This window comes from Miscanthus floridulus, chromosome 9 (genome assembly GCF_019320115.1).
Source record: "Miscanthus floridulus cultivar M001 chromosome 9, ASM1932011v1, whole genome shotgun sequence".
Classification (NCBI taxonomy): Eukaryota; Viridiplantae; Streptophyta; class Magnoliopsida; order Poales; family Poaceae; genus Miscanthus; species Miscanthus floridulus.
The window spans coordinates 141,127,085-141,139,341 of record NC_089588.1 but is presented as its reverse complement, the minus strand read 5'-3'; the positions used below and the strand labels follow the sequence as shown (position 1 = coordinate 141,139,341).

The window sequence follows — 12,257 nt, the reverse complement described above, 5'->3', positions numbered from 1 at the left end:
GATCTTTGTACGTCGTCAGCATACAACTGTAGCTGGACAGAACGATTTTGTGTCTTCTAAAATAACGAAAGAGTTTTGATTCGAGTGCTGAACTTTTTTTTTTGAGCGATTGTTACACAGTCACGGATATGTGGACCATCCTCGTGTCATTTGTCATATATATTGTAACTAAAAAAACTAATTGCACAGTTTGCGACTAATTTGCGAGACGAATCTTTTAAGCATAATTAGTCTATAATTTGACAATGTGATGCTACAGTAACAGATGTGCTAATGATGGATTAATTAGTCTTAATAAATTTGTCTCGCGGATTACAGATTCTGTAATTTGTTTTTTTTATTAGTAACCAAATACCCTCTGCGACACCTCCATGTGGTATCCAAGGTGACACTCTAAAACTTTACCCTCTGAATTTAAAACGAGGCCTGAACTATCCGTTCGGAACCAGAACTGGAATCAGCCAATATTTTAATTCTACGGTGTACCTAGTATCTACCAACTGTCACTACTCTGTTGCGGTGAAAATCTGGTAACAGTCACTCGAGCATCTGCGTCTCTGTATCAGGAGCAGACGATCATGGCGCGTTGACGACCGTGCAAAAAAAAAAAAAAAAGCGTGCAAATGGCGTGTAGATTTGAGGCTGCCGAGCAGTAAAATCGACAATGACTACCGTTGTTAATTTTAAGAGCTTTGTTTGGCTGGTTAGAGAGTACCACCATTAGTGGCCCTGATCGCCTGCAGTCATGGACACATGGTGGTACAGCTGTAGCTGAATCTAAACTGTTTAGCACTGCATGGCTACAGCCGGGTAGTACTGCGTTTGGCTGTTGCCTGATGACTGTGTTCTCACGAGGGAAACGTGGTGCTGTTGGCTAATGACTGCAGCCGATCAGGCTAACCAATATTTTTTGTTTGTTTTTTTACTTTTACTTACCATTAGTTTCAGAAGATGTTTAATAAAATTAGATTTAAGAATTACCATTAGTATTGTATCTAAAAATTATTGTTGGAGACACTTAGGCCAACCGTCGTTCTGGCACACTCCTCCATGGCCGGCCAGCACGTACTGCAAGCCACCTGTTTGCGGGAGTGATGAGTATTGAGCAAGTGCTTGTACAAACCGCAAATATAAGTTAGAAAAGAAATCAGCAAACGTGGTCATTAGCGAGACAGGAGGAGGAACATCTGGGTATAGTAATTCTTTACCCTTTGTTCTTTCAGTTTGTCTTTCACCTGAGTGGTGGATGGACAGCGGTGCTAATATTCATGTGTGTGCTGATGTTTCTTTGTTTACTTCCTATCAGGCCGGCAGGACTGGAGCCTTGCTGATGGGAAACGGTTCGCATGCACGTGTTCTTGATGCTGGTACGGTCGTTCTGAAGTTTACTTAGGGAAAGACGGTGTTATTAAAGAACATGCAGCATGTCCCCTCCATCAAGAAGAATCTTGTTAGCGCTTCTCAGATGTGTCGCGATGGCTTTAAAATTATGCTTAAGTCCAATAAATGTGTTGTATCGAGACATGGAACATTTGCTGGAGAAGGTTATGATTGCGGAGGCTTGTTCCGCTTATCTTTGCTTGATGATGCGTGTAATAAAGTAGTGAACAATGTTAATGTTTCGGATGAGTCGAAAATATGGCATTCACGACTTTGTCACATCAATTTTGGCTGTTTCACGCGGCTTGCAAATCTAAATTTAATCCCAAAATTTAACTTAGTCAAAGACTCTAAGTGCTAGGTGTGTGTGCAATCAAAGCAACCGCGCAATCCTCACAAGGCTGCTGAGGCGAGGAACTTGGCACCATTAGAACTCGTTCATTCTAATTTATGCGAAATGAATGGCGAATTGACTAAAGGCGGTAGACAATACTTCATGACATTTATAGATGATTGCACTAGATTTTGCTACGTGTATTTACTGAAAACTAAAGATGAAGCGTTGCATTATTTTAAAGTCTATAAAGCTGAGGTAGAAAATCAACTTGAGAAGAAAATCAAGCGTTTGCGGTCCGATCGCGGGGGAGAATATTTCTCAAATGAATTTTCTGAGTTTTACGCGGTGCATGGAATTATTCATGAGAGGATGCCACCATACTCACCACAGTCCAATGGAATTGCAGAGAGAAAGAACCGCACTCTAATTGATTTGGTTAATGCCATGTTGGAGACTGCGGGACTATCTAAGGAATGGTGGGGTGAGGCTATATTGACAACGTGTCATGTCCTGAATAGAGTGCCCACAAAGAACAAAGAAATTACACCATTCGAGGAATGTGAGAAGAAGAGATTAAATCTCTCTTACCTGCGAACTTATGGTTGTTTGACAAAGGTGAATGTGCCAATAAACAAAAAGCGAAAGCTTGGACCAAAGACTGTTGATGGTGTCTTTCTTGGTTATGCTATTCACAGCGTGGGTTATAGATTTTTAATTATAAACTCTAGTGTTCCTGAGATGGCTGTTGATATAATCATGGAATCTAGAGACGCTATATTTTTTGAGAATGAGTTTTCCATGAAAAATACACCTAGCACAACTGGTCATGAATTTATAATTCCCCATGAGAATGAAAATTTTACTCCGATAGAACAAATTGAGGAACCCTATGTGCAAAATCCTGAGGAGGGTGACAATATAGTCACCAGAAAAAGTAAGAGACAGAGGACTACAAAGTCTTTTGGTGATGACTATATTATATACCTTGTGGATGACACACCAACGACCATTGAAGAGGCATATTCCTCTCCTGATGCTGACTTATGGAAGGAAGCAGTACGGAGTGAGATGGATTCTGTTATGTATAATGGAACTTGGGAAATAGTTGATCGTCCCTATGGGTGCAAGCCTTTAGGTTGCAAATGGGTATTCAAAAAAAAACTTAGACCTAATGGTACTATTGAGAAGTACAAACCAAAGCTTGTGGCCAAGGGTTATACTCAAAAGAAAGGTGAGGATTTCTTTGATACTTATTCACCGGTTGCCCGGTTGACCACAATTCGAGTTTTGCTTTCCCTGGCAGACTGTTATGGTCTTATCGTTCATCAAATGGACATTAAGATAGCTTTCCTAAACGGAGAGTTGGAGGAGGTGATCTTTATGGATCAGCCTGATGGGTTTGTAGCAAATGGTCAAGAAGGCAAGGTGTGTAAATTATTAAAGTCATTATATGGCCTAAAACAAGCTCCTAAGCAATGGCATGAGAAGTTCGACAGAACTTTAATATCTGCTGGCTTTGTTGTGAAAGAAGCTGACAAATGTGTGTACTATCGGTATGGTGGGGGTGAAGGAGTCATTTTGTGTTTATATATTGATGACATACTGATTCTTGGATCTAGCCTCAGAGTGATCGAAGAGGTGAAGGAATTTCTATCTAAAAATTTTGAGATGAAAGATTTGGGAGAGGCTGATGTTATTCTTAATATCAAGCTTCAAAGAGAAGGTGATGGTGGGATAACTCTGTTACAAACCCACTATGTGGAAAAGGTGCTGTGTCACTTTGGGTTCAGTGACTGTGCACCTGCTCCTACACCTTATGACCCTAGCGTGCTATTGAGGAAAAATCAGAGAATAGCAAGGGATTAGTTGAGATATTCTAAGATCATTGGTTCGCTCATGTATCTTGCAAATGCAACAAGGCCTGCCATCTCATTTGCTGTAAGCAAGCTGAGCCGGTTTGTGTCAAACTCGGGAGATGATCACTGGCATGCTCTTGAGAGAGTGATGCGCTATCTAAAAGGGACCATGAGCTATGGTATTTGTTATACCGGACATCCAAAAGTGCTGGAAGGCTACTGTGATGCCAACTGGATTTCTGATGCTGATGAGCTTTATGCCATAAGTGGATATGTGTTTTCGCTTGCAGGTGGCGCTGTTTCCTGGAAGTCTTGCAAGCAGACTATACTTAGTTAGACTCATTTCTGATGCATATCTTTCCTTTCTGTAAGGCGGGCTGACTTTTTCCTTAATGTGTTCCAAGTGGCTTGTCATAGCAAAGATGTTGTCCTACAGAATATCTTTTGAGGAACACAACTATATGAGTCAGACTGCTGGTCACTGTCTATGAGATTTGGGTGATCTCTAAATACTCATGAAAGGCACTGAAGTATGACTTATATGCTTCAAATAGAGGGGATGCCTTTTACTGCCCAGTATCAGTTAAGGACTTTAGTGACATTCACCTCACACAAAATAATTAATTCAAGGCTTAGTCCATTGTTCAGTTGTGACTGAGTGACACTATTGCTCTAGATGGATGTTCAACTTAACAGTCTCCATCGAAACACTGGTATATAAAAGAAATATGGTTCTAAGACTACTTTGTTACAAACCCTAGAGTTTGGTGGGGATTGTTGGATATAATATGGGCTTGGCCCATATAATATTTAATAATACAAATAAAACTCTATGGTACGTAGCATTAAGTGTTGTATGGCTTAATACCATACGAGATTTTCACTGAACGCTGACTCAGCTTATATGGTTGGAAATTATTCATCTAAATTGAGAAGCTGAGAAAAGGATAAACGTGAGCCACACGCGCGCGCGCGCCGCCGTCGCCGCCGGCCGGGCCGGGCCGTGGCCGTGGGTGTCGGCGCGGGCGCGGGCCGGGCCGAGGCCGAGGCCGTGGGCATGGGCGTGGGCGTGGCGTGGCGAGGCGAGGGAGGCAGTCGGGCAGCGAGCGAGCAGGTGGGCGTGGCCAGTCTTTTGCCACTTAAATCCACATTATCACGGGAGTTTCGCTCCTTGGTTGTGGAGGCGAACTGACTGCGTCAGTTACCGTCCCTTCTGTTTCCCATCTTCGTCCCTTCCGCTTTTCGTCTCCTAGGATTCTCCGTTGCCTTCGTCTCCTTTCCCGGTCACAGCCATATATCCTGTCCTTCGTCAGTCCAGACCCCATCTTCCGCAACCGTTCCCGAGAGAATCCACATCTCCGTAGCCTTCTGTCTTCCCCGTCCTGTTCCTCTGCGCGCACGGAGTAGCGGGAGAGCAGGTGTCTCCGGAACCCTCATCCGCTGGAGAACCTTGCACGGGGTGCGCGGCGATTAGGTTTTTGGGGATCGATCCGCGATTGCTCGTCCAGATCCTATCTTCTTCCAGGTGATTGCGCACGGAACCGCAAGCTGTCTTCTTCCTAGTGATCCGTTCGTGTGACTACACTGCGAACATCGTCCTGCACTGACTGTGGTCCACGACTTCGAGCAACGCACTATGTCGACTAGTGCGAATGGAGCCTCCGATGCCCTCGGCATGGGACCCTCCGCTGGGTACAGTCTAATGTTTCTTATTACTGTAATCTGTACTTTTACTGTATCTATCTGTATGTCATCTCTACATGCTGTAGCGTTCGTTGGAAATATACACATGCACATATATGCCATCACGAACCTACTGATGTTATTTTTCTGGATTAAACTGATAAGGCATGGCTGAAAGTATCGTTTGCTTATTTCTTTTCTTGCTTATATTTGCGGTCTGGCCACGCACTTGCCCAATGCTCATTACTCCCGCAAACAAAGCAACCTTCACCTTTCTTGTTGTTTTTCTTCTTAAACTCAGCAGTGTACTTAGGCTTTGTATTGTTGTTCTCTTGCATGTTCTTCTTCTTTTTATTACGGGATGCAAATGAGTTTTTCTTCTGCACCATATTGACAGCGGAAGACTCAACTCCTTTTCCACGGTTGTCTTTTGCTCTCGCCCTCTCCTCAACATCAAGAGATCCAATAAGCTCAGCCACGCTAAACTCTTGTCTCTTGTGTTTTAGAGAAGTAGCAAAATTCCTCCAATAAGGTGGCAGCTTAGCGATTATATCGCCGGCTACAAACTTGTCGAGCAACAAACATAGAAAATGTTCTAGTTCCTTTGCTAGCGCCTGTATCTCATGAGCCTGTTCCACTATAAATCGGTTTTCAACCATTTTATAGTCATACAATTGCTTCATAAGGTACAACTCACTACCGGCATTAGAAACTCCAAACTTTGCCTAAGGACATCCCATAATTCTTTACCTGATGTGCAAGATATGTAGTTTTTGTCATACTTACTACGAAGTGCACTAATCACTGTGCCTCGAAACAGGTTATCGGCAGCCAAAAACTTTTGCTTCTCCTTAGGAGTAAATTGTTCAGGCTTCCCCTGTGTGCCGTGATAGCAATTTATAGCAATCAACCACAACACCATCTTGGCATGTCATATCATAAAATTCTTGCAATCAAAATTATTCGGCTTCAAAGCAGCAGCAAAACCACCGACAGAACATTGCCTAACATTAGGTTTTTGGATTGTTAGATAATTAGGCATTTTCATGATCAATTTAATCCAGAAATAAAACATCAGCAGGTTCGTGATGACATATATGTGCATGTGTATATCACTAACAAACGCTACAACATTCAAGTATGACATACCAATCGATACAGTAAGTACGCAAATTACGGTAATCACAGAGTTAAGATTGCACCTAGCGGTGGGTCCCGTGCCGAGGGCATCGGAGGCTCCATTCGCACCAGACATAGTGTGTTATTCGAAGTCGTGGACAACAGTCGATGCAGGAAGGTGTTTGCAGTGTAGTCCCACGAATGGTCACAAGGAAGAAGACACCTTGCTGTTCCACGAGCGATCACCAGGAAGAAGACGGGTTCCGCGAGCGATCACCAGGAAGAAGACATCTGCGACGTGGACGAGCAGTTGCGGAATCGCTCCCAAAAAACCTAATCGCAGCACACCTCGTGCAATGTTCGCAGGCGGACGAGGGTTCCGGAGGCACCTGCTCTCCCGTTACTCCGTGCACGCAGAGGTACGGGACGGGGAAGACCTAAGGGCGGCTGAGATGTGGTCTCTCTCGGAAGCGAAAAGCGGGAAGGACTGACGGAGGACTTTTTCTTTTATGCCTGCGGCGGGGAGGGAGAGAGCCAGCGGAGGAATTCAGGAGACCGAGACACGAAGAGACGGTAACTTGTGCAATCAGCTCGCCTCCACCATAATGGAGAGAAACTCCTGTAATTACGTGGATTAAATGGCAAAACCTGGCCACACCCGCCCGCTCACCGCCTACCACACCCACGGCCTGGCCGGCGGCGGCGCCGTGCGCGCGTGTGGCACTCATGTGTCCTTTTGTTAGCCTCTCAATTGAGATGGATAATTTCCAACCAAATAAGCTGAGTCAACGTTCAGTCAAAATCTCGTATGGTATTAAACCATACAACGCTTAACGTTACGAACCATATAATTTTATCTGATTTATTAAATATTATATTGGCCAATCCTATAATATATCAACATCGTCTTCGTGGCCTACTTGCTCCTTCGTGTTCTACGTGGCTTAATAATGCTGTGGTCTTTATATATGAACAAAAATGAAGCCAAGCTTCCAAAGCAAATCACAGCATTAGTCATCCGGTGCTTCTGTGAACCTCTAGTTTCCTTTTCATTTCGTGTACTGGGCCATGGGTAGCCTTCCACTGGACCACGCCCTTTTCTACCTAAACCCGGATACATTCGCCGAAGAATCGACCGCCGTGGTCGACTTCCTCGCCCGCTACTACCGCGACATCGAGCGGTACCCGGTCATGGCCCTCGGCGCCAAGCCAGGGTCCATCCGCAAGGTTTTCCCCGACGCGGCGCCCGAGACGGGCGAGTCCATGGACCGAATCCTTGACGACGTGCAGCGGGACGTCCTCCCGGGGCAGACGCACTGGCAGAGCCCCAGCTTCTTCGCCTACTTCCAAGCGAACGCGAGCGGCGCAGGGTTCGCCGGCGAGATGCTGTCGGCCGGCCTCAACGTCGTGCCATTCATGTGGAAGGCGTCGCCCGTGGCCACCGAGCTGGAGCAGGTCGTGGTGGACTGGATGGCCGGGCTCCTCGGACTGCCGGAGCTATTCTGCTTCGCGGGAGGCGGCGGCGGCGTGCTGCACGGGAGCACGTGCGAGGCCGTGGTGTGCACACTTGCCGCTGCGCGCGACCGTGCGATCAGCAGGCTCGGCCATGCTGCCATCCTTAGGATGGTCGTATACGCCTCCGACCAGACCCACGCCACCTTCCAGAAGGGTGCCAGGATCGTCGGCATCCCTCCGGCGAACTTCCGTGTCCTGCACACGACGGCGGAGTCCGGGTACGGCCTGAGTGCGGACACTGTCCGAGCAGCGGTCGAGGAGGACGTCGCCCGTGGACTGGTTCCTCTGTACCTGTGCGCTACCGTCGGCACGACTGGTCTCGGCGCCATTGACCCAGTCCGCGAGCTCGGTCAGGTGGCGCGCTGTTATGGTACGTCCACTCATGCATGTAAGGCGTGCACTGGTCGTACTGATGCACGTACTCACTCGGTCCTAAAAAAAAAAAAGAGTCGCTACAGGAATCGTGCTGGTCAAATTTTTTCAATTTTGACTAGATTTATATAAAATACGTGCAACATTTATATTTTTAAATAAAATTAATATAAAAATATATTCAACAATCGGTCTAATGATACTAATTATGTACCATAAATATTAATATTTTATTAAATATATTTAGTCAAAGTTAACGAGAATGGCCCTTTTTTAGGGACAGAGGGAGTACGCACTAAAATGGACCACAGCTCAAGTGTTGAAACGATTTCATAGATACTCAGTAACTGTCACCTGACAAGAGACATGATTCTTATAACTATATATATTTCCAACAAATAACAGGAATGTGGCTGCACATCGACGCCGCGTACGCCGGCAGCGCGGCGATTTGCCCAGAGTTCAGGTGTCACCTCGATGGCGCCGAGCTCGCGGACTCGGTGAGCATGAACCCACACAAGTGGTTCCCCACCAACATGGACTGCTGCTGCCTCTGGGTGGCAGACCCGACCGCCCTCACCAGCGCACTGTCCACTGACCCGGAGTACCTCAAGAACGTCGGCAGCGGCGGTGATGTGTCACCCATCGACTACAAGGACTGGCAGATCGCACTGTCACGACGCTTCCGCGCCATCAAGCTCTGGGTGGTGCTGCGGCGCTATGGAGCGGCGGGCATGCGCAACTACATCCGGAGGCATGTTCGGATGGCCGAGTGGTTCGAGCTCGCAGTGGTGGCGGACGAGCGCTTCGAAGTCGTGGTGCCGAGGAACTTCTCGCTGGTGTGCTTCCGTCTCCGCCTGCGGCTCGGGATCGATGATGACGCGGTGGATGGTCTGAACCGCCAGCTCCTTGCTGCTGTGAATGCGAGCGGGCGGGCGTTCATGACGCACTTCGTCATGGACGGCAAGTTCGTCATCCGGCTCGCCGTTGGCGGGGCCATGACCGAGATGCGCCATGTCCGGGACGTGTGGGAGCTTCTCAAGGAGAAGGCTAATGAATTGGTTGGGGGCTCATGAGGGGTATTGCATGCATGTAGAGCATGCAACGCACTACTTCCGGCATTTTTGGCTTTTTATTTAATATAATATTTTTCACTATATATATGGACATTATGCAAATCTAAATATAAAGTCAAAACATGTAGTAACATGGAATAGAGGGAGTACTATATATTAATCAGTCTGGAACCTATAAAAAATTCCAGACCACAACATCAACCAAGCGTAATCTTAAAGTTTTCCGTGGGATTGCACAATTTTCCATTGAGTTAGATTCAACTCAATCTGAGAATCTAGAGAAAAATAGGTCTGACTGGTTTTTGCGAAGGCTAGGCATGCCCAGGTGGCCTAGTGCAGAAAATCCTCCCTGGCCGGATTTTGAAACCTGCTTGGCCGGTTTAACCCACATATCCAGCCTATCTAATTCTGAAATTTGGCCAGACCTATTTTGCTACATCAGTCTCCCAAAGAAGTGTATTTTCTTCATCCGGACTCCAAACGAGATGATCTAGCTCGACGAGAGTAATATAATGGTATAGTCTGTTATGCAGGTTCACAATTTTGCTGTGAACGAAGAGAAATATATATAGCTTGTTATGATGACACGGGAGCAATGTTAGATTGAGTAGGAATAATGTGTCATTTAGCTATGCTCGAGTCTTTCGAAAAAAGAGGCTTTCGTAGACTTGGGTAAGCAAGCATGTTCGTGGAGAGTAGCCGCTACGTTGTAAAGGGATTTGTAGGGGCAGACTTGGGTAAGCAAGCATGTTCGTGGAGAGTAGCCGCTACGTGTAAAGGGATTTGTAGGGGCGGTTCAACGGGATTTGTAGAGGTGGTCGGCAAAACGCCTTACCATCCCATTGCTACAAATTTGTAGGGGCGACTATTTCTAAAAATTCACGAATCCAGGTCAAAAAAATAGCAAAAAATTCTTTTTTAATCCGGGGAGCACCTACAAGTGGACGTCGGGTTCGAACCTGCAACTCGCGTGTACCCACCTCTACCACTGCACCTAAAACTCACTTGTGTCTATATTGGATATTGGTTCCCCACATATTATCCTAAACCGAGTTTAAATTAACTGTTTAAGGCGTTAAATGAATTCAAATGAAAAAGTTGTAAACTATAAAGTTGTATAACTTTTTGATATCTACAACTTTTATTTTGGTAGTTTCTCGATCCGAGATCGTTTACAAAATTTGTATTTCAAATTTGAGAAATTCAAACGTAGTTTCCCTCGACAAGATGATTTCAAATCAAAATGTTTTCAACTACAAAGTTTTATAACTTTTTGAGATCTACAGCTTTCGTTTTTGCTGATTATCCATCCAAGGTCGTTTAAAAAATTCAAATTTTAAATTTTTAGAAATGCAAACGTAGCTTTCCTTCACAAGATGATTTCAAATCAAAAAAGTTGTCAACTACAAAGTTTCATAACTTTCCGAGATCTACAACTTTTATTTTGGTTGTTTCTCCATCCGGGGTCCTTTGAAAAATTTGAATTTCAAAATTGAGAAATTCAAACATAGTTTTTCTTGACAAGATCCGTTCAATTAAAAAAGTTGTCAACTATAGAGTTTCATAACTTTCTGAGATCTACAAATTTTATTTTGGCCATGTGGTCATTTATTCATCAGACATAGTGGTAGTAATACTGTTCACAAATTTTACATATCACTCTTATATTTATGAAACTATAAGAGAGATATGTAAATTTTATGAATGATGTTAATACAACTTTATCGGATGAAAAAATGACCAAAATAAAAGTTGTAGATCTTGATGAGTTCTACAACTTTTATGTTCATGAATTTTTTAGCTAGAATCATTTAATGTTTCAAAATGACGTTTGAAGTTGTCATTTTTAGAAATTCAAAATTCATATAGATAAAATACAGTGATATGAAAAGATGGACAAAATAATAGCTATTAAAACACAACAAATTGGTATAGCATGATTTTAGAAAAACAAATCATCAAATTTGAAGTTAGTATGCGGGAGAAAGACTACTTACAAGTTTTAGTCAGAGATTAAAAAGAGAAATCAGAGTTCTTCAACAATTTCAAATATGAATATCAAACAACATTTCGAAGTACTAAATAATTTCAAAGAAAAAAGTTGTAAACAACAAAATTTCATAACTTTTTGAGATCTACCACTTTTATTTTGGTCATTTCTCCATCCGATGTCATTTGAAAAAATAGGAATTTTAGTGTTTCATTTTTATTATTCAGCGTCTATTCGCACCTATAAATCAGGCTATTTGTAGGGGCGACTCATAACACCAGCAGTCCCTACAAATGAATTTGTAGAAGCGGCTCATTTGAGAGGCATTTGTAGGGGCGGCGCAATATAGAGCCGCCCCTAAAAAAAAGAGGGCGTTGCTACAAATTCTTTTTATAGCCGTGAGCGTAAATGTTTTTTAAAAAAGAGAAATTGTTGTGTTTGGTTTGAGAAATAAGGTAATCTATCATTATGCAACTTATCATTTTTTGGTTTGAGAAATAAGGTAATATAAAAATTCCGACAGTGACGAGGTTTTGAACCTGGCAGTGATCAGCTGTTCTGCAGTAGTGTTTGGTCTGCAGAATGAAGTTAGTTGATGTATTATCACCTTATTTTTTATAAGCAAATAATTAGACTAATACGAGGAATGAAATAATTTCACAAAATCCCGTTAAGTCACGGTGGTTCCAGTTGTGGGAGAAAGTACCAAGTCATTTATAAAGAGCAAGTTAACGGTCTCTAGTCCAACTGGTTAGAGCGTCCCAGCGGCACTCCTCGGGTTCTGGGTTCGATTCTCCGTGGGAGCGAATTTCAGGCTGGGGTTAAAAAAATCCCCTCGTCTGCCCCACGCCAAAGCACAGGTCTAAGGAATGACCCTGTTCTCACAGGGGTACGGTGCCGCTATGTATGGGTGGGGCAGAGGTTCGAGG

The 12,257-nt window shown here is 44.1% G+C and overlaps 1 protein-coding gene across 1 annotated transcript; it reads left to right on the top strand.

The window, feature by feature from the left end:
- The first annotated feature begins 7,443 nt into the window (after positions 1-7,443).
- LOC136481126 (tyrosine decarboxylase 1-like) lies at positions 7,444-9,338 on the top strand. The gene is made up of 2 exons (XM_066478489.1): positions 7,444-8,260; positions 8,668-9,338. Exons 1-2 carry the CDS (start codon positions 7,444-7,446, stop codon positions 9,336-9,338), a joined length of 1,488 nt encoding a protein of 495 aa, XP_066334586.1.
- The last annotated feature ends 2,919 nt before the right edge of the window (positions 9,339-12,257 follow it).

Coding starts and splice junctions, on each gene's coding strand:
- LOC136481126 (XM_066478489.1), top strand. CDS start 7,444: ATGGGTAGCCTTCCACTGGACCACGCCCTTTTCTACCTAAACCCGGAT. Junction 8,261..8,667: donor TCAGGTGGCGCGCTGTTATG/GTACGTCCACTC, acceptor AACAAATAACAG/GAATGTGGCTGCACATCGAC.